Consider the following 21,741-nt stretch of genomic DNA (forward strand, 5'->3'; position numbering starts at 1 on the left):
GTCACTTGAGACACACTTTCCAAGACCTCCTGCTACCGAGGGCTCTACCCGTCCCCCGCCCTGCCCCCAGCCACAGAGGGCACAGACTGAGCGCAGATGGAACAGGTAAGTTTTATTTGGACTTTCAACTTGTTCAGAGAGCACAGGGGCCCCCGCCTCCCCTCTCCAGGCCCCCTTCCCCATTTCCGCTCCCTGGGGATGCTCAGGGTACAATGACGTGTCCTTGGCCCCTTCCCTGCCCGACACACCCCCTCACTCCCCTGCTCTATAGAGGGGAGGGGTGCACGGAGGTGGGGCCTGGAAGAGTTGGATAAGAGCGGACATGCGCTGTCAGTAGCGGCCACTGCTCCCCACCCAGAGCTGAGACCTGGGAGAGGCGTGCAGTGGAGCGGGGTGGATTCATTGTGGGGTGGCAGACTTTCGCCGTAGAAGGCTCCCCACCTCAGCCCTGGGGACCCCCTGGCCTCCTGCTTACCCGTCCTTCTGAGGGTACGACTCTGAGGTAGATTTCACAGAGGAAATGTAGGTGGGTGGGTGGAGTGTGGGAAGGGGTTAGCTCTTTTGAAGTTGATCTCCACAGCACCCTGGGCCCGTTCTCGGGTTCTGGCCTGGGAGGCAGGGGCTGATGACACCCACCCAGCTAACAGAGGCTGAGTCACACAAGGGCTCCAGGGCACCTGTGGTGTCAGGGGCTCCAGTGGAAGAAGGGTTGAGGGGGCATCTGCCTTGATGATCTGTGCCTCGGTGTCAGGGGCTCCAGTGGAAGAAGGGTTGAGGGGGCATCTGCCTTGATGATCTGTGCCTCAGCGCCAGGGGCGCCAGGAGGGCATGGGCCTGGGAGGCTGGCAGACAGTCCTCTGGCCATAGGGGGATGCTGTAGGGCCCTGGCCCTCAGAGAAGCCTCTTTAGACTAGATCTTCCCAGTCCTCCAGGATCCTCCCTCTCCTCTCCTCTCCTCCCCTCCCTATTCCTCAGAGTGGGCAGAACAGGGAAAGGAGGACAGGGCTGGCCTGCAGGGAACCACAAGAAACAAGATGCCTCCCTCCCCCAATGGGGGCCCATGCCATGAGCCCTAGGCTGGCCACAGGATGGAGGAACTGGGGTCATTGCGCAGAGCAGGCTCTGGGACCCCAAAGACAGCCTGTGGGTGCTCCCCAGAGCCCCGTCTGAGAAAGACGGACATTTGGGGAGGGGCGCAGGAGCTCCTGGAGCCCTCTAACACCTTCCCCCCACCCCAGGCCCAAGCACTGGACACCTTCTTGGATCTAACCCTGTTTAAGAACAGAAAGGCAGAGGGAGAGGCCTGGGAGGGGTATGCCATCCCCATCCCAGCCCAAGTCCCCACCTCCTAAGCAAAAACCAGGAGCACGGCGGGGAGCCTCGGCTGACCTCCCAGGAAGAGCCAGAGCTGAGTGGTGCCTGGACCAGGGAAGATGGCACACACGTTGACTCGGTAGCAAGTGGAGGTATCTGGGGGTTGCAAGGGCAGGGACCCCCCACGAGATTCATGCAGCATTCAAAGTGAGTGTTTGGGGGTGATAGGAGAGGACAGAGAAACAGCCAGTGGGTGGGGGTGGTGCCCTAGATCTTGCTGTTCTCCAGGTGGGAGTCAATGTGTTTGATGAGGGCATCATCCGGGTACCCGACAGGGAAACCCAGCTGGCAGAGGGGGCAGCTGCGGATGTCGGAGCCCACCGTCTCCATCAGCAACTGTCGAGAGAGAAGGAAGTCACTTATGGTCCCCAGCCCCCACCCATGGTCCCCACATCCCAGCCTGCCCTGTCCCAGGACCCAGGGCAGGGAGGGCTGTGGCATGTAGGAGGGGTCCAGCCACCCTTTCTTCAGCACCGTCCTCCCCCACACCAGCTCAGTGTCCACCCCCCTGCCCAGGGACAGGGTCCCCAGGAGGCAGGTATGAGAGAGTCACTGCTAAGCTTGCCAGGGCATCTGTGGTAATGAGGGAAGCCAAGACCCAGACATGCCCTCAGAGTGACTAAGACACAGCTCCCGGATAACTCAAAGCAATGGACGATCCTAAACAAGGTACAACCCCAAAATAATTTTCTGTCTGGCTTTGGAGTATATTTTGGTCTTTCCAGGTTACAATGGGTGGCTCTGACATTCAGGGAACTCATTATTTCAGTGAAATGATTGAGCCCTGAGATAGACTTCTGTCTTTCAGGACAGACAGAAAAGGGCAAGGGCTCTGAGGCCTGAAGAAGGGAGCTGGATAAACAGGCCTGTTCCTGTGTTGGCTGGTGGCCTGCTATGGTCGGTAGCCACCATCACCACAGCCAATATAATAGCAGATGCTTGAGCCAGGCACTGTGCTGACCACTTTAGGCTCACTGCCTGCTTCTTAAGAACCCTGTATGGTAGTCAGATACTATAATCATTGTCCCCATTTTGCAGATGAGAATATTGAGGATCAGAGAGGATAAGTAACTTGCACAAGGTCCCAGAGCTATTAAGTGGTGGAGTTTGGAATCAAAGGCAGAACTGTCACTCACTCCAAAAACCATATCCTTATCCAAGGAAATGAACGAAATCTTAATGGGGCAGGCCCCAATTTCTGGTGACAGAAGACCACGGGAAAGGGAGGTGAAGGGACCTAGACTGTGGCCCGGGGTCCAAGGAGGGTGAATAGTTTGCACGCTGACACCCGAAAGGGGCAGGGCCCTCAACGGAGGGTGAGGCACTGGGGTCTCAATCTCAAGGCCCGGTCCGAGGTGGGCGGAACGCGGGCGCCCCACTCACGTTGATGGACGGCCAGGACTGCGCGTGCTCGGCGTGGGCGTAGGCGGTGGCGGCGGGCGACTCGGGGATAGGGAAGCCCGCGCAGAAGGAGGCGCAGCGGATAGTGCCCACCTCCGGGCTTGGCGGGCTGGTGGGCACAGCCCACTCGTCCTCCTCCGACGGCTGCTTCTCGAAACGCAGCCGGATGCCCTCGAAGGCCCGCCGCGGGCTGAGGGGCCTGCCAGGGCCGTAGAGCTCGCTGCCGTAGGCCCGGGGCTTGGGGAGAGTGGCCGCCTCCGCCTGCAGCCAGGGCGGGGAGGCGCCCGCGTAGGCCGCGCCCTCCGCCAGCTCAGAGTAGCTGCGGCGGCCCTGGAAGCCGGCCTTCACGTGGTGGCTGGGCGGCTTGGCGTAGGCGCGCTCGGCCAGCGTCCTCTCGCTCGGCGGGGGCGGCGGCGGCGGCCGGGGCTGCGGGGCCGGGCAGCTGGGGGGCACCGGGGAACGGCGTTGCGGGCTGGGGGACTGGCACGGCGGCGGCACCGGCGAGCGGCGCTGCGGGACGGGCGACGGGCAGGAGGGTGAGGCCGGAGAGCGGCGCTGCTGCGGCGAGGGGCACGGGGGCACGGGAGAGCGGCGCTGGGTTACGGGGGACTGGCACGGGGGGCACGGGGGAGCCGCTCGGGCAGGCGGGGAGGGGGAGGGGCACTGGGGGGCCGGGGAGTGGCGTTGTGACAGTGGCGAGTGCCTCTGGCCTGGAAGAGAAACCGGGACGGGGTGGGTGGACAGAGGTGCAGAGAGAAGACCTCAGAACTGGAGCGCCAGGGGCTTGCCCGGACCCATGCCCACCAACTCCAGGCCACAGGAAAGGAAATAAAGGGTGGTCCCCAGGACCAAGATGGTTGCCATGGCTACCCGCTCCTTCCCGGGTCCCGGGGCTGCCACCCCCCCCCGCCCCCCGCCCTGCCCCATCTCACCGCCACTCCGGGCCTGCTCCTGCAACAGAGTCCTCAAGATTCTCCCCTGTAGGGAACTCAACTCCCGAAGCCGGCCCAGCTCCTCCGTCAGCTCGGTGTAGGCCAGCGCCAAATTCACCCTGAAGTCAGAGGGCAGTGGGGAAGACGAGAAGGGCAGTGGGTCTACCGTCCCAGCTGTGGAGGAAGAACTGGCTCTGCCCCAGCATCTGGCCCCACCATGCTCCCTCCCACCCGCAAGGCCCTCCTACCCCAACTGCAGAAATCCTCCCTACCTTTAAGGTCCAGCTCAAAAGCCACCTCTTCCAGGGAGCCTCCCTCTGCATCCTAAGACCCATTCCCTGGGCTAAGGCAGTGGTTCCCAGCCTAAGTGCAGGGACAGGGAGCAGAGAGATTCCAAGGGCTCCCTGAATCCCTGCATGCATCAGGCACTGTCCGTGGCCTGAACACAGCTCATACAGGTATGTGTGAATGTTTTTCTAATCTGTGCAAAAGCTGTGATTATGAATTAAAGCACGGATTCATCAAAAAGCTGTACTGAATTTATAGTAGCTTCTGTCACTGTGAATTTTCTCAAGCAGCGCATACTAAAAGTGTTATAATCTGTGTACTGGGAGTGGGATCCATGAAGAGTCCTCACCTTTGAAAAGGTTGGGGACCCTGCTGCATAGAATAGCTCGTTTCATAAGCAAAGATGGTTTCCTGGCTGATGGAGGTGCTAACTGATAAACTTAACCCCAAACCAGCCCAATTCCATGTCCACTGCACCTGGCTCAACATCAAAGCTGCCTCTGGGCTCTTTTCAGCCTTGCCCCTCCCAGGACCTCCTTGCTGTACAACTCCACCAGGATCTTAACACTGAGATCTTTGTGAACAGCTGCTGTACACTGCACACTTGCAGGGAGTGCCAGTCACGCCAGGCACTTCTCAAAGGCTGCCTTGTTCTAGAACTTTATGGGGAGTTTCTTGATGGTGAGGATTACGTCATTGTATTTATATTCCCACCACCTTGTCCAGGGCCTGGAACCCAGCAGATGTTCAGTAAGTGGATAATGCATTTGAGCCTCTCCCTCCATTTTTCTTTCTCCTTCCCTTTCTTCCTCCCTGCTTCCTGTTCAGGCATCTTGGGCACCCACCCCCATGGAGCTGGAACAGACTTGGCAAGGAACCTCACCCACTTCCTTTTCCCTTCCTTTATCTCTAGGTCACTCGCAACCCAGAACCATGGAAGGTCATCACTCCACTGCTCTCTGCTTTCTCCCACTGTGGCCTGCACGGCCCCAGGAGCCCTCCCTGACTGCATGGGAAACTCTGCCATGCCCTTGGGCCCTGCCTTCATCACTGTTCTGAGTGTGGACAGAGCCTTGAATCTCCCTAAGGCAGAGATTTAGGTTTCTTTGGCTCTCCCCACCTCCAACTCCAGAAGGGACTCGGGAACTTAGTGGAAGCTGGAGCTGGGAGAAAATACCAGGTGTCGCTCCACACAGATCTCTTCCCAGGGGAGGTCTTGTCCCAGGATAGAGAGGTCAAGGGGGCCCAATTTCTTAGGCCTGGAGGGCCCTGTCCCCATCCCATAGTGATGGACATGTGGATGGGAGAGTGTGAAGACAGGTGTGAGGCCAGGCTGATGAATGAGGAAAGGCGTGAATGAGCGTAGGGGGTGTGTGTGTGTGTGTGTGTGTGTGTGTGTGTGTGTGTGTGTGTGTCTAAGTCTAACCCTAAAGGAGAGGAGGGGAAGTCATGAGGTTAGGGCTTCAGAGGGCAGGAAAAGAGAGGTGGAGAGGGTAGATAATGACTAGGCTCCCTGCTCTCGCTCACTGGCTCTCTCTTACTAATCATGGGGCAGAAACTGCCCCTCCCACAAGACTATTTTTAACCCATTTGGGCCAAAGCCAAATTACTGCAAATGGGCCAGGTCTCTGGGAGACAGCCCTCTTCTTAGGGAGGGAGAGTCCTCGCCACCCATCTGAAGGTGAGCAGGGCTGGGCAGGCAGAGAGGAAGGAGTCCCAGAGAGGAGGAGGCTGCTGAGACCCTGCGGCCTCCATCCCATCACATCTCAGCCCTTGTTTTTGTTAAATGTGTCCTGTGCCCCCTCACCCTCAGCTCATGGGTCTGTGGGAAGAAATGGCATCTTCCCCATCAGACTGGGAGGTCCAGGTGTGTCCCACGTCAAATAGGGAACTCCCCAAGGGAAGGCTTCCCCTCCAGACCGAGGACATCTGTGGGCAGGAGCTGTGTGTCCCCCATCAGACTGGGGGCTTTTGGAGGGCTGGATCGTGCTATCGCCTTGGCAGCAGGGGAAGGAGAGGGCTCTGGGCAGGGCACAGAGTGTGGTCCTCTATCCACATAGCCAAAGCTTCTCTCACCATCCAATTTCAGTGCTGTATCTCAGGCGACAGATACAGGTCGTCGTCTTCACACCCCGCCTCAGAGATCTCACCTGCCACACTCAGTTCCCAGGCCCCTGTCACACTCCCTTGCTTGCCTCCCTCCCCTTGTCAGGAGCTACCCCAGTTTCTACCACCCAGCCCCTGGCATCCTTCTCACAGTGAAACAGACAGGGTGGCTGAAAATGGAAGGAAGAAGCCTTGGCCCACAATGTCCAGCCCCTCTCCCAGCTCTGCCACCTGGGGCCTGAGGTGGGTGGATTCTGTCCACCCAGAACTTCAGGCAACTCTCACAAAGACTGCTAAGTCCCCGGCAAGGTGATTGACTTGACCTCCTCCTGATGCCCCATGGCCTTTTGGGACCTCCCCCTTCACTGGGTGTCTCTCTCCATGTCAAGATGCACAGGCCTGGGCCACTGAAGATGCTAACGACCTGAATGACTCACTGAAAACACTGCCAATTCAGTGGAAAAAAAAATCTCAACTTCACAACACAACCAAGAGTCGCACACGTGCACCGAAATACACATTCCATTTCCTGGCTTCCTGGCCCACACCTGAGCGCTTTTTCACTATCATGACTGTTTGGGAAGAATGGGTCAGGTAAATGGCAGCAGATGGCTGCATTTGGATGCTGCTTTATTGCTTACATGACAGGAGAAAGTTCTGAGTCTTTCAGAACCTGGGAGGCACCCAGAGAGAAAAGAATCAGATGATCTGTTTGAGTGCTCACCCCGGGCCAGGCACTCTGCTGAGAACTTTATTCATCTCCACAACAACCCTACGGCATTGCCACTGTTACCTTCATTTTATAGATGAGAAAACTGAGGCTTACAGAGGTTAAGTTACTTGACTAAAATCATAAAGCCTACTAGTAATGGAGTTGCTGGGATGGGAGCTCTGCCCCCTAGACTCCAAAGTCCAGGCTACTGACCATTATGCTCTAGCGTCCCCCAAAGAAGCAGGAAGGAGGGGAGAGGAAAGGCAAGGCAGCAGCAGAAGGGAAAGACGAAGAGGAGGAGGGGGCTGGGGACCTTGGCAGTGGCCTGGAAGCCCTGAGAATCACCACCCCTTCCCTGGGGGTGATAGGAAGGTGCTAGACACATGTGGAAGTGGAAGATCAGAGTGATTAAGTGGCTGGCTCAAGGTCACAGAGTGGCAGTGGCACACAGCAGATTCAAACACAGGCTCTTGGCACCTCAGCCTGCCAAGCTGGCAACTCTGGAGGAGCCAGAGAGCAAATGGCAGAGCTGGCAGGAAGGGGGGCCCCCTAGGCTGCAAATATTCACCCTTCGTATCCTTTCATTCAGTCTTTCCACGAAGAATTCACGGATCTCACACACTTTTCTGGAAACGATAAAGCTGGGGATGGCCTTGAGGACAGGATTAAAGAAGCCAGGGTCAGACTAGGAGTGGGGTTGATGTTGCACAAGATTGTGGACAGAGCTGAGGGTCAGGATCAGGGATAGGGTTAGAGTCAGGGACGGGAGCAGTAAAAGGATTAGGATTAGGGTTAGGTTTAGAGCTGTCCATGTGGTCAGAATCATCGTCTGATTCGGAATTGGGAGGAAAACAGAAATCCAACCTTCCTGGGCCCTTCCATCCTTGCTCGAAGCTGCGCCCAGCTGCCCCAGCCACCTCACCCCTGTGGGATAATTTAGGGACCAAACTTTCCACCACCCACAGGCACACCCAGCATCAGTCTTCCCGCCAGACCCTCGGGGAGGGGACCACAGGCACCGGGCCGTGGAGCGGACTTGAGGTTGCGGGCCGGCGGGGAGGAGGAAGTTGCTTTGCAACAACCCAGTGCTCCACCACTTCCTTTCGGGCGCCTTGAGCCCCTTCTCTCTCCTCGACCAGCTATGACTGGTGGGGTCCCCAGAGCCTGGCTCTTCATGGCAGCCCCTGCCACGAATCCACCAGAGCTGACATCCCGGGTCTAGAAAGCTTCCCAGATGCAGCTGATTGGAGCAGCTCAGGGGTAGGCCTGGAAACCAGGGTTCCCATATAGGTGGGGTGCCCAGAGATCCCAGTTTGCCTAGGACTGTCCCAGTTCACACTAGTTGCCCCAGCATAATTATTAATAGTGCCCCCTTTCACTTTCAAAAGTGATCCAGTCTGGTCAACAAATCACACAGTCGCCCCTCATATAAGGGCCTTCTACCTGAAGAAGAACCTGAACCAGAAACACACCGCAGAGGCGCCATCACCCCATCTGCTTAGGACCCACTTGGCATCTGCACTGAACTTCTTACTGAACTCTCAGATTACTTTACTTCCCTGCACCTCAGTTTGCTCATCTGTAAAAGGGGGACAATACCTACATCACGTTTGTGAGAATGAAAGGAGATTTTTGTAGGTAAATCACCTCGCATAGTGTCTGGCATGGACAAAAAAAAAAAAAAAAAATTCAGGGGAGTGCCTAGCAGACAGGTAGAGAAAGGGGGAAACTTGTTTTGAGCCTTTTTTTGGAGACACCAGCCTAGTGGCTTCGGTTTAAGGAGGGAAGACGGGCGTTTCCCATCAAGGGAGGGGGCTCTGGCACAAGCTGCTCCCCACCCTGCTGGCAGGCAAAGCACCAAGGACTGGGGCTGAAAGCTCACGCATCCCTCAGACCCACCTAGCCTGTGGGAGCCCCCAAGGCTGCAAGCGCTCAGGGGTTAACTCCTGTGAGTGCAGCGCGGGGGTGCCCTGGCCGAAGGAGACTTGAAAGAAAGGAAGTAGGGAGGGTGAGAAGCGTGAAGGGGGAGGCCCTGGGCCTGCTGGTTCTGGGGCATGAGGCTACGCTCAGGGTATGCGGGGGTCTCCGACTTCCGTCCTGACCCACCCCACGCTGCCCTTGACCTCCGTGCAGAGTTTCCATCCTCTCTCTCGAGTTCACACTTCTTCCCACCACTAACCGCAGCCCACGCAGAGGCTTGTGGGTGGAGAGAGGGGTGGGGGGGAGGTGGTGCGGAAAAGGGCCCGGGCTGCAGCGCTGAGCCCCCAACGTTGGGAAGAAAGAAAGGCCTATAGTTTTTTCTTCATTGCCCATACTGAGTCCCCATCTTCTCCCAGATGGACCCCGCACAGATGAGCCCACCCTCCCTTACTGGGCCCTTATTCCCCTCACAAAGCCCCTGTCCCTTCAGAGCCCTCATCCCCTTGAAGGAGTCCCCCCCCATTTCCCCTCCCCCTCAGCACGGCCATACCCTCCAAAAGGCCCCACTCTGGAACCCCAGGCTGGGGAGCTGGGCCCAGAGAGAAGGGGGTTGTGGGTGCTGTGCCTTCCACCTGGGCTGGGACCCCCCCAAAGGTCGGGGTCTTTACCTCCCTGTGTATCCTCAGGAGCAGGGTGGGCTCTGCTCCCACTGCCTCCCTCATCACTGCCTTTGGCCTCTGTGTGACCCCCAGTGGCTCTTCCTCTGGGGCAGTTTGTCTCCCTGGGCTCTGTCCCCAGGAGCTGGGCTAACCAAACCATGGGTTTCCCAGGGGGTCAGACCTGGAGGGTAGTAGTCTGCCTCGCTCTGGTCTGGGTGTCTGTTTTCGTGGGAACATTAATGGCCAGAACTTGTGAGCCAGGGGCTGGGAGGGAAGGGACTGGGAAACCCTGGGGCTGGGGCTGGGGCTAGGATCCAGGGAAGGGAATTAATAGAGATGGCGGTGGGGGCGGTTAACCTTGAGGACTCCCGCAATAAAACTGGCTGCCCCGGAGGTGTCTAGACCAAGACAGGTGGGCATACATACATACAGAATTCACCATACAGAAGACTCCCCCCTAAGAGTGGGCTGGACTCAGGAATTGTGTGTACCCTCTTCAGCCTTCACATCCTGGTCCTCCTCACCCCAATCACACCCCAAACCTGGGTCATCCAGCCTCGACACTCACTCCACTCCCGGAAAAGCCTACTTGTAAAATTCCCACCAGCCTGGAAAGTCAGGTGGAAACAGAAGGAAGAGGGGCACTAGTGGGGGAAGAGGAGCTGAAAGCAAGTGACTGAGGCTTCCTTGGGTGGGAGGACAGGGGAGGGAGCACTCGGGAAGCAGCCTATTACCAAAAGGAGCTGAGTTTATAAGAAAATAAAACTACTGGGGGAGTGAGGACTTCCTCTGAGAATTAACGCTTGCCAAACTAGGGCTGTCCAGAGATGCTTGCTCGGCCTGAAAGGAATCGTGTGGCTGGGCAGCAGGGCCTGGCTGGCTCCAGATGCAGAGATCTGGGAGGCTGGAGACACAGCCAAATCACAGGGAAGGAGGGGAGGAGCCAGGAGGTGGCCTCTGGTAAGCCTGTGGGGCCAGCCCCCAAGCAGAGGCCAGCTCCCTCCAGCCAAAGGGCCTGAGAAGGGCAGGCGCCTTGGGAGAGAGAGAGGGAAGGGGCTGCTCTTGCCAGAATGGGCAGCGTGGATGATACGGCTTCCTAGCCCCTTATAGGGTGGGCTTCCTTTCACTCACACAATACAACCTTGGCCCCTGGGAGCCACTGCCCCTTCTCTGCTTCTACCCACTGCCTCACCTTCCTCTCCCATCTCTCAGCAATGACTGGCCCCTGATACCGTGAGCCAAACTGGATCCAGAGAGGTAGAGTCCAAGTCAGTAAACAAAGGCCCCTGGGATTCAAAGCCTGAAGAGCCAGACTCCAGCCCCACCAAAATGTCCTCCCTTGGAGTTCTACCAATTCAGGGAGATTCACTGCTGGTCTGGTAAGAGGGGACTGGGTTCAGTGACCCACGAAGGGCCCTACAGCATGACTTCTGGGGCAAGCTAGGATTGGAGAGTGTGAGTGTGTGTGTGTGTGTGTGTGTGTGTGTGTCTGTGTGTTCCAGGTCTGGGCACATGGGCTATGATGGGCCCCAAGCCCCAGCCACAAGCTAGGGTGGACCCTCTCCACAAAGGCCTAGCTGAGGGGTCCCACCCACCAGTCCCACAAACTGGGTTCTCACCACCTCCCCAGCTATCACAGCTCCACCCAAGCCCTCACTCTAAGGTGGGGAGGTAGGCGAGGGGTATCCCCAGTTGGCCAGAAGCTGGAAGGCAGATGAGGAAGAAGCCTGCTGGGCCGGAGACCTCCGGAGCCCCGGAGCTGGGTATGCTGTGCGGTGGAGGGTTAGTTCCTGCCCCTCTCTGGGCCTCAGTCTTCTCCTCCAATTAGAGTAGGGAGTCTGTGCCACACAGCTCATCTTAGGGGAGAGGACTTAGGCGGAAAGAGGTTTGAGCTCTATTTCTCAGAAAGTGGGAGAGGGTGAGTTCAGTGCGGATGTGAAAGGCACCAGGTTCTACTGTTGCTGGGTGGCTGCTCACCCCTCCCTTGCTGTCCAGTGCCCCCCGGAGGCCCCAAAACTAGGCCCCCCACCAACACAGCTCCCTTGCCGCTCCCTGCTGCCCCTTTCTTGGTAGGATTCCAAGGGACTACCCCAGCAGAGCAGATTCTAACTCCCCAACCCACAGCTGTGTGAACCCATGGAAGCCTCTCCTGTCTCTATGCCTCAGGCTTCTCTCTCCTGAGATCAGCAGACAAGGCCCAACAAATCCCGAGAAACACCGCCTCCCTCTTCCTCACTAGGGAGGGGAGGGTGAACTCAACTGGCTGGGCCTTGTCACTGGAATAGAAAATGGGGCCCTAAGGAGGCCCAAAAGCTCAGCAGGGGACGTTACGCTGGACACAGCAACAAAACAGCCGAGTAAGTGTCACTTAGAACCGGCATCTCCAGAAGAGATGGGTTTGGGCCCCAGAGGAAAGCAAAGGGAATGTCCCAGATCCCAAACACTGAAGAACCCCACCTCCCGGGAGTCAAGACCAGCCTGACCAACATGGAGAAACCCCATCTCTACTAAAAATACAAAAAAAAAAAAAAAAAAAAGGGGCCGGGTGCGGTGGCTCACTCCTGTAATCCCAGCACTTTGGGAGGCTGAGGCGGGTGGATCACAAGGTCAGGAGACCGAGACCATCCTGGCTAACGCGGTGAAACCCCGTCTCTACTAAAAATACAAAAAAAAATTAGCCGGGCGTAGTGGCGGGCGCCTGTAGTCCTAGCTACTCGGGAGGCTGAGGCAGGAGAATGGCATGAACTGGGACGCGGAGCTTGCAGTGAGCCAAGATTGCACCACTGCACTCCAGCCTGGGTGACAGAGCAAGACTCCGCCTCAAGAAAAACCAAAAAAATTGGCTAGGCATGGTGGTGCATGCCTGTAATCCCAGCTACTCGGGAGGCTGAGGCAGGAGAATTGCTTGAACCCGGGAGGCAGAGGTTGCGGTGAGCCAAGATCACGCCATTGCACTCTAGCCTGGGCAACAAGAACGAAACTCCATCTCAAAAAAAAAAAAAAAAAAGGAACCCCACCTCCTCCCTATGAAGGATGCACACAGAGCAACAGCAGCAGCCCAGACACCACACCTCTGAGGGCTGAGAGGGGAGGTTTCCCAAACATCACAGAGGGACGAAAGGCAAACCTAGGGGGACTAGGGTTACCAATGTGACTTACTGATCGTCCCCAACTCTTTTCACCCATGCCATGTCTCGGTCCGACTGGTTGGAGGCCAGATCCTAAGGAAGAAGATGGAGAGGTCAGAGCCCAAGCTCACCCCTGCCAGAGCCCTTGTCTACAGTTCCCTGGGCCAGTCTGCACACAGTAGGGAAGGCCCAGCCCTGGACCTCTAGAAGCTGTTCCAGGCCCCTGCATTTACCTGGGCCCGGGTCTCCTGCAGCTGCTTCAGCTCCCCCTGCAGCCGCTCACACTCGGCCTGGAGCTGCTCCTCCCGGAGCTGAGCCCCCCGGGCCTCTCCCTGCGCGGCCTCCAAAGCCTCTTCCAGCCGCCGCCGCTCCAGGTCACTCACACTGGGTGTGGGGCCCGGCCAGCCTGCTGTCGGTGGACAGGACAACGTCAGGCGAGCTCAGCTGCCTCCTCCAGCTCCCAGAGCCACACAGAGTGAAACGGGAGGATGCAGCATGGGGAATCCAGGAGAGAAGCCAGGACAGCTAGCCAAGGAGGGATGACTGCGACAAGGGCAGCGAGGAAAGATGGGCTGAGCCGCATTTCTAATTTTCCTGGAGGCCAGGAAAAAAATAAGATGGGCTCTTGAAGGCTTTACTGGCCAGACTCAAGTCTAGAGCATCTGCAGGGGCCTCTCCTAGTCACAGCCAGAGACAGGGCAGGGGGACTCTGGGTGGGGGGCGCCCTCTGCTGGCAGGCACAGGAATTGCAATGAGGTGATCCGGAATGCCCGAGTTAGGAGGAGAGAAATTAGGGTAACAGTGGGTGAGGTGAGGGGACAGCAGGTAAGGGAGGATGGGGTGATTATGGAGAAATAGATTATATTACAAATGGGATGGTAAGTAAGCACGAGGTGTTTAGGAATGTTGAAATGGGGGTTGGGGACTAGGAGGTAAGTCGGGGTCACTGAGATCTCACCATGACTCAAGCCAGATCCCCCTCTCAGTGCCAGGTAGTGCAGGTCTAAATCAGTGCAGGGCGGGGCGGGGGCTGGCGGCGGGCTCAGGTTGGAGAAGGCTGCATCCCGGAGGCCTTGCTGTTGCCGCAGCTGCTGCTCCAAACCACAGATCTGACGCAGGTGCGTCTCCACCAGGGCCCTCTGGAGAGACAGACAGAGGGGAGGGTCTGCACAGGCCCAGGACTTCCCCATGTCCAGAGAGTCATCACCCCAGACTACAGCAGAGGCCCCAGGTCACACATCCCAAGCCCACTCTCCAAGTGGCCGTGAGTGCAAAGTCTCCTCTCAGCCACCGCAATGCAGCTGTTGCGGGCTGTTGCCCCTGGCGAGGTCAAGTTAATGCCCCTGCTCTGTCATTGACACACAGGGACACTTAAAAGAACACTCAGCCCCCTGTTTGGAGGCCAACCCCCCTCAGGAGCATCAGAACTTCCATTTGCATACATGGCAAGAGCTTCTGGACTTCACCCATCTGATCCATAAAATGGGGATAACAGTCCCACACTCACCTCTTAGGGTTGTTTTGAGAATTAAAATGAGCTAGTGTATGCCAGGTGAAAAGAACACTGCCTGGCACACCCCGAGTGCCACATAAATATCTGATTATGAAGGCAAAGCATCTATACATGAATGCCCCATCACCCTCACCACAACCTGGTGAGGATGTTAATATTTGCCCCACTTTTCAGAGGAGGGATGGAGGCTAAGTGACTTAACTGAGGTCATGGCTTGGGGTTGGCTGAGACCATGTCTCCTGATTTTTTTTTTTTTTTTTTTTTGGAGACAGGGTCTGGCTCTGTCACCCAGGCTGGAGTGCAGTGGCTTGATCTTGGCTCACCAAAGCTTCGACCTCCTGGGCTAAAGCGATCCTCCCACCTCAGCCTCCTGAGTAGCTGGGACCACAGGCATGCACCACCACACCTGGCTAACTTCTTTTTTGTATTTTTTGTAGAGATGGGGTTTCGCTATGTTGCCCAGGCTGTTCTCAAACTCCTTGACCTCCCAAAGTGCTGGGATTATAGGCGTGAGCCACCATGCCTGGTCTGTCTCTTGATTTTGACCTGCTCGTTGGCACAGCCACACCCTGACTCGGAAGCACACCCAAGCGCAGGCCCACCCTAGCAGTCACACACTCCTGGTCACCTCTGCCCTCACCCTCACAGCCTCCCAAGGGCAGTGCTCACAGGCACAGGGTCACCCCAGCGTGAGAGCCAGGCATACACACAGAGACAGAGGTTCCCACGGGGCCACTGCATGGCCAGGATGCACACAGACACTGCAACATGGATAGCACATGCAGTCTCCCTCACAAGGGCAAACGGGCGGGCACTCACAGATACACATGAACACAAGCAGGGCACGAACAAGTGGTGTGTGACACATGGGACTGCACTGTCACAGGCTGGAATCCTCACACACAGAACTAAATGCACACATGCACACACACAACCAGCTACACATCCTCAAGCACCCCCGGCTCCCCAGGCCTCACCATCTCCCCCAGCTCCGTCTCCAAGTCACTCTTCTCCACGCAGAGTTTCTCGTAGGCCTGGATCATTTCTCCAAGCTGTTCTTCCTGCTCCTTGTTCTTCTGTAACTGGATGAGGCCCAGAGGGCCCCGCCGCAGGGTCAGTCTCACACTGGACTTGGGGCTGGAGAGCTCCCTGCACCTCCCCACCCCCACTCCCAGCACCCTATGGAGGGGCAGGAGGAGCTGCAGCTGGTCTTAGGGAGGACCTGGCCATCTCTAATCAAAGGGGCAGAGGCCAGATACTGGGGGGTGTGGAGGGAAGGGTATCAGAAACAGACTGGAGCAAGATGCTCAGGGGGTGTGCCCAGCCTGGGAGGCTCACCTCGTGCTGGAACTGGTTGAGCCGTTGCTGCAGGCTGACCTTCTCCACCTCCAGCAGGGAGCCATCCTTGATTTCATACAGAGAAAAGCCATGCTCCTCTCCAAAGTCACTGATCAGTGGGTACTGCGGGGGTGGTGGGGGGGGGGCTTCAGGAGAGCGGGTTCCCGGGTTCCCGGGTGCCCAGCCCAGGCCTCAGCCTTGCTGTGCCCCCAACCCCACAACCTGCCTCAGACCCTTGACCCTCCTTCTCCTTGGCTAGTGGGATCCCAGTTCCCACGGGCCTGCAGCCATCTCCCACCCACCGGATCTGTTTTAGATCCCAGATCCAGCCCTTCTGAAGCCAACAGGAGACAGTTCGCATCCCAAACAGCCACATCTCTCATGGGAGACCCTCAAGTTCCCAAGAGTCTGCACGGCGACCCCTCTTTTGGATCCCTGGTATCTACCAGATTCCCAGTCCCCCTCCCCATCCCACACACTCTATCAGGCGCCCTCCTCTCTAATTCTGACCTTGATCTCGTAGACTTTGAGGCGGCGTCGGAGGGTGGCGTTCTCCCTCTCCAGGCCCCCCAGCCGTTCCTTGATGTCTCCGTAAGCAGTGATGAGGGCAAAGTGGGAGGCGGAGCACATGTCGCCCCCAAGCGAGGGGTCTCCGGGACCGTCCAGCCACACCTCACTAGGCCCCAGGGCCTCCTGCGTCAGGATACTGATGTCCTCCTCGAACATGGACTCCATGGTGAGGGCCGGGCCGCGGCCCACACAGGGCCTCCTGGGAGAGCAGGAGCAACCGTGGACAGGGCCGTCTGTCTAGGGTGTGTCCCTGGTACCCCTCTCCCTGGCTCTGCACGCCCTGGGGCTGGCTGAGATGCAACCCAGAAACTTCCTGCCCCGAGCTCAGCAGGAACTCCCATGGCCCCTTTCCAGCCTCCTCAGCCCCATCCTCTCTGCCGCCTTGGGGAAAAGGGGCTGGAACCAGGTGAAGACCCCGCTGCCAGGGTGTTGACAAGTAGGGACAAGTAAGCCAGGCCGGCAGCAGGGGCAGGCTCCTGCCAGAACCCAGGGAGACCTGTGGCTGGGAGAGGGCTGCCTTCCCAGCCGGTCCCGGCCCAGTCCTCCGCGCTTCTCCACCCCAGGCCTTACTTCCCCAAATACCTCGCCGCCAAGCTCCTCAGCCTGGGCCTCTGGCACCCCAGCTCCTCCCCAAGGAAGGCCCAGAGCTGCGCGAGGGTCGGCCCCTCCACAGTCGGCACGCCCTCGGCTGCACCCCCGCCCAGCTTCCCCGCTTCCTCCCGCAGGATCCCAGAGTTCAGGAAAAGGAAGCCCCTCCCCCGGGCGCACTGGGGCTGTGGCAGCCGTCCAGGACCCCTTGGCCCCTGACCTGGGACCCACAGGAAGTCCTTGGCTGAGTGTCACGGGGCGCAAACTGGGGAAGGGGACCCAGGTGGAATGGGACGCCAACGAATTCCCAAGGCCGTCTCAGGGTGCCCGCGCGCCGGGAAATGGGGAACCCTACGAGGGGGCAGGAATGACTCAGGCTCCCGAAAGCAGGAGTAGGCAGTGAGGGGGTGCGTGTGTACTTCTCTCGGGCCTGGTTATGAATGTGTCTGGGGTTGGCGTATGGGGGGAGTGTGCGCCTGTGAATGAGTGTAGGTGTGTCAGTCAATGAGTGCCTTCGGGGTCGCAGGGGCGTCGGGACGGAGTGGGGCAGCGGCCGGGAGGCCGGTGTGTGCACGCGTGCGTGAGCGCGTGGGCAGGGTGGCACGTTCGGGCCGCGTGTCACGTGAGACGCGAGGGGACTGTCCGAGTTGTGTGCGCGCGCTGGAGCGTGTGTGCGCCCCGGAGAGGGGGCTCGGCGGGGAGCTGTGAGTTCAGACAGCGGGGCCCCCAGGTCGGGCTGCAGGAGCTTGGGGTGCAAAGGGCTCCGGCGCAGGCTCCAATTCAATCCACCCCCCCCAGCCACCCACAGGCCCATCTAAGTGCCAGGCAAACGCGAGTGACTGGGTCTGAGTAAGGAGTGTGTGCGCGCGTTTGTATGGCCGGCCCCACCTTTAACCCTCTCCTTCCCACGCCATCCCCTCCCCCCAGCTCCGCGCGCCAGCGCTCACCACACCCCCCAGACCCCCGCCCGCCCCGCTGCGCCCACCCCGCTGGCGGGGCTCTGTCCCCGAGGCCGCCCCACAAATGCCTCCTTCCTCCGCATTCCTCTCTGGGCCCAGCGCCCGGATGAGCGCAATGGAAGGCGGCAGGGGAAGGGGTGCGTGCCTCGGTCGGCCCGGGCCCCTCCTGCGGCCCCTTTAAGAGTCGCCCTTTAAACCCCTTTCGCTCGGCCGACAGAAATTGTCGCCCCTCCCCTCTCGGGGGCCGACACTACGCAGCCCCCTCCCCCACAGCCGGCCGAGCCCGGGGCCCCCGGACACCCTGTCGGGGCCGGGGAAGGGGCTCCGGGAGTGGCGCGGCCTGAGGAACGGCGGCGGAGGGGGACGCTAGGGGATGCGGCCGGCCGACGCCGGACCCCTTCCCTCCCAGCCATCCCGTACGGCTGCCAACTGCCCTCCTGCCGCCTCCTCCTGCCCACCCCGCGACCCCCAGGGCCCGGCCCGGGCGCCGCTCCCCTCCCCCCGCCCTAGCCCCAGCCGGGGACTCACAGCTGCTGCCGGTTCCTGCTTGTAATCGCAGCTTACCCCCTCCGCCTGCTCCCTCCCCAAACGGGCACCAGTGCCCCCACCCCCCTGGCACCGCGCTCTGCTCCTCGCCCTGTCGCCGCCGCCGGGTCTCTCCCCACCCCCCAACCCTCCCCCCAACCCCCTCCCTCCCGCCCGCCCCGCTCCTCCTCCGCCGCCGCCGCCTCCTCCGCCTCCTCCTCCCCGGCTGCTCCGGGTTTCTCCAGCTGGGAAGGCGCCCCGGACCCCGCCGCTGCCACCACCACGTGGCGAGGGGCGGCGGCCCCCACGGTGCGGCCCTTCCTGGCAGTGCGCCCGGAGCCCACCGGCTCCCTGCGGCGCCAGCGGCCGGCACTGGCGCCCCCTCCCCGACGCCTCCCGGCGCAGTGTGGCGTGGTGGCGTGTGTTGGGGGCGTCTGCGGTCAGTGCAGGGGCCCGGCTGATGCTTTGGTTGTTTTGGTTGTTTAGTTATGGGCTGTATATTTGGGGAGGAAGTGGGGCTATTTATTTGGATTTTTTTTTTTTTTTTTTTTGGTCTTTGCGCTTTTGAGAAGGAAATCATTAGACCTGCTCTTCGTTGCTCTTGGAAAAAGGGGCATTGCTGCGATAAATACATTGAACATAGGGTACAGAGAGATTAGAGTTAAGCTGTAACTTCTTTGGAAGTGAGAGGAAACTAAGGAGGTCAAAGATTCATTCATGAAGAAGGACAGCCATCCCCCGCCCCACACACCACTTCCCGGCCACCCTCAAGTACCCATAGATCAGGGAAATGAAGAAACAACAGATTTCACCCTGTGCAAAAGATTATTTGAGCACCTACCAAACTGCTGGGCAACAGAAACAAGTTTTTTGCTACTTTCCTGCTGTGTGACCTTGGGCAAGTTACCTTAACCTTTCTAAGCTGGAGACCATGCCCCACCTAAGCACTCTCATGGAGGAAGAATGGGGATCAGAACTAGATACAGCAGCCTGCGAATGCTCAGGAAGCGTTAACGAGTCATTTTGAGTATTGCCTGTGGATTAAACAATGTGGACAGAGGCATGGTCAGCCTAGCTGCAGGTAGAGAATGATCAGGGGAACCCTGGAGCACTCTGGCTAAAGAGCATCCTCTGTGGACAGGGAGGCAAAGCCCGGAAGCAGGGGATAAGCTGGGTGGGGGCTTTTGGCAGATTCAGCCTTAGCTGCGAAGACTGCTGGGAACCTGAGCCTACCTTTTTGGCTCCTGAGGTGGGGTAGGGGATGGGAATCTCCGAGGGGGAGGATGGAAGGAAAAGGTTTCTTGCTCTCTCTCAGCTTTGAAAAGCAGCAGCTGCCATCTTTCCTCACTGCTGGGAGAAAATTGGACTGCGAGGTGAGCTTCTACCAGGAGAGCCAGCCAGAGTTCTAGACCGTTCTCTTCATAGAAGGGGGGATTCTCAGTGGCTTCCTTCGTCCTCCTCCTGCTGGGTTCCCTTTCAGTCTTTCCTGCCAGCACCGGCTCCCTTTTGTAGTCCAGAATAGGAAGGCAGGTCAGCCACTTGTTCTCTGAGGCACTAGCTTTCTCTGAGCCATGTGGGATGACCCATCTACCCTCCAGATATGAAGGGAAACCAGTGGGGATATCTGTCACCCCACTAATCCCAAGGGCTAGGCAGATGTTCCTTTCCATAGTACTCCCCAAGATCTCTTCTGAAGCAAGGGACTAGGCAAACGATTGGAGGCTAGGCTAGGAGGTGTAGGGTTATCTCTGGGACCCTCGATGACCTTGGACTTGGCCACAAACAGGACCCATGAGACCAACTGGCAAGCCCTCCCTCACTGGAAAAAGGGGTCTCAGGACCCTCTAAGCACACACTCTCTGGGATGAGTTATCAGCCCCTGCTGCTGCTTGGATGCTCAGGGCCTTATTGAGTCACCTGGCAGGGTGCAGCCAAATGGTTTTATCCTTGGTTCTAGGTGGTTGGTGGCAAAAATCCATTAGGATTTAGGTGCCCTAAAATCCTCCCCCTCCTCCAATCTGGACCTGATCTCATTGCATTCTCCACTTCTAGTTTTGCTGCTCATACCAGGCAGTTCTGAGAGCAGGGATTATATCCCGTCCATCCTTGTATTCTAAGGTGCCCCGAGGGTTGGTACCTGCTCATTGTATATTTATTTGGCAAAGATTTCTTGAACATCTATTATGTGCTGGGTGCTGAGAATACAGTGCTGAACATGTCTCTGACAGGTATACATGTCTCTTGCTCTCGTGGAGCTTGCAATATGGTAGAGAAGTCAGAAAAATAAAAAGATGAATAAGTAAAACCACTAGAAATTGTGATAAAGGGCCAGGCACAGTGGCTCATGCCTGTAATCCCAGCACTTTTTGGGGCGGAGGCAGGCGGATCACCTGAGGTCAGGACTTTGAGACCAGCCTGACCAACATGGTGAAACCCATCTCTACTAAAAATGCAAAAATAAGCCGGGCATGAAGGTGGGTCCCTGTAATCCCAGCTACTACTTGGGAGGCTGAGGCAGAAGAATTGCTTGAACCCAGGAGGCGGAGGTTGCAGTGAGCCGAGATGACCCCATTGCACTCCAGCCTGGGTGACAAGAGCGAAACTCCATCTCAAAAAGAAAGGAAAGAAAAGAAAAGAAAAGAGGAAGGGGGGAGGGAGGGAGGGAGAAGAAAGAAAAAGAAAGAAAGAAAGAAAGAGAGAGAAAGGAAAGAAATTGTGGCCTGCCTGCCTGCCTTCCTTCCTTCCTTCTTTCCTTCCATCTTTCTTTCTTTTTTTCTTTTTTCTTCCCTCCGTGGCCCATGCTGGAGTATACTCGACTTGCTGCACACTCCCTGCGTCCGGCTCCCGAGATTCTCCTGCCTCGGCCTGCGGGCTGCCTGGGATTGCGGGCGCGCGCCACCACCCCTGCCTGCTTTTTCTCCTTTGGCTGGAGGCGCGGTTTCGCCATGTTGGCCACGCTGCTCTCCAGCTCCTGACCTCGAGTGGTCTGCCCGCCTCGGCCTCCCTAGTTGCTGGGACTGCAGACGGAGTCTCTCTCACTCGGTGCTCCCTGTTGCCCGGGCTGGAGTGCGGTGGCGTGGTCTTGGCTCGCTGCAGCCTCCGCCTCCCAGCCGCCTGCCTTGGCCTCCCAGCCGCCTGCCTTGGCCTCCCAGGGTGCTGGGATTGCAGCCTCTGCCCCGCTGGCCGCCGCTCCGTCTGGGAGGTGGGGGGCGTCTCTGCCTGGCCGCCCATCGTGTGGGATGTGAGGAGCGCCTCTACCCAGCCGCCCCGTCTGGGAGGTGAGGAGCACCGCTGCCCAGCCGCCACCCCGTCTAGGAGGTGAGGAGCGTCTCTGCCCGGCTGTCCATCGTCTGGGAGGTGAGGAGCGCCTCTGCCCGGCCGCCCCGTCTGGGAAGAAGTGAGGAGCGTCTCTGCCCGGCCGTCCAGTCTGAGAAGTGAGGAGCACCTCTGCCCGGCCACCCATCGTCTGGGATGTGAGGAGCGCCTCTGCCCAGCCGCCCCATCTGGGAAGAAGTGAGGAGCGTCTCTGCCCGGCCGTCCCGTCTGGGAAGTGAGGAGCACCTCTGCCCGGCCACCCATGGTCTGGGATGTGAGGAGCGCCTCTGCCCAGCCGCCCCGTCTGGGAAGTGAGGAGCACCTCTGCCCGGCCGCCCATCGTCTGGGAAGTGAGGAGCGCCTCTGCCCGGCCGCCCCGTCTGGGATGTGGGGAGCGCCTCTGCCCCACCACC

General features: G+C 58.6%; 1 protein-coding gene across 3 annotated transcripts; it reads right to left on the reverse strand.

Moving 5' to 3' along the window:
* Positions 1 to 751: 751 nt before the first annotated feature.
* Positions 752 to 18,135, reverse strand: TBKBP1 (TBK1 binding protein 1). Of its 3 annotated transcripts, none has more exons than XM_030808031.1 (10): positions 18,017 to 18,135; positions 15,882 to 16,140; positions 15,372 to 15,494; positions 15,011 to 15,115; positions 13,479 to 13,659; positions 12,754 to 12,929; positions 12,552 to 12,613; positions 3,708 to 3,826; positions 2,758 to 3,485; positions 752 to 1,710 (listed from the first exon to the last, which is right to left on the reverse strand). In XM_030808031.1, the coding sequence occupies exons 2-10, from the start codon at positions 16,104 to 16,106 to the stop codon at positions 1,582 to 1,584; spliced, it is 1,848 nt and encodes a 615-aa protein (XP_030663891.1). In that variant the 5' UTR covers positions 16,107 to 16,140; positions 18,017 to 18,135; the 3' UTR covers positions 752 to 1,581. The 3 variants fall into 3 exon arrangements, with proteins under 3 accessions (XP_030663891.1, XP_030663890.1, XP_030663889.1); XM_030808030.1 differs by having other exon boundaries at positions 12,754 to 12,926; positions 15,011 to 15,139; XM_030808029.1 differs by having other exon boundaries at positions 15,011 to 15,139.
* Positions 18,136 to 21,741: the final 3,606 nt, after the last annotated feature.

Source organism: Nomascus leucogenys, unplaced genomic scaffold, assembly GCF_006542625.1.
Source record: "Nomascus leucogenys isolate Asia unplaced genomic scaffold, Asia_NLE_v1 Super-Scaffold_258, whole genome shotgun sequence".
Lineage (NCBI taxonomy): Eukaryota > Metazoa > Chordata > Mammalia > Primates > Hylobatidae > Nomascus > Nomascus leucogenys.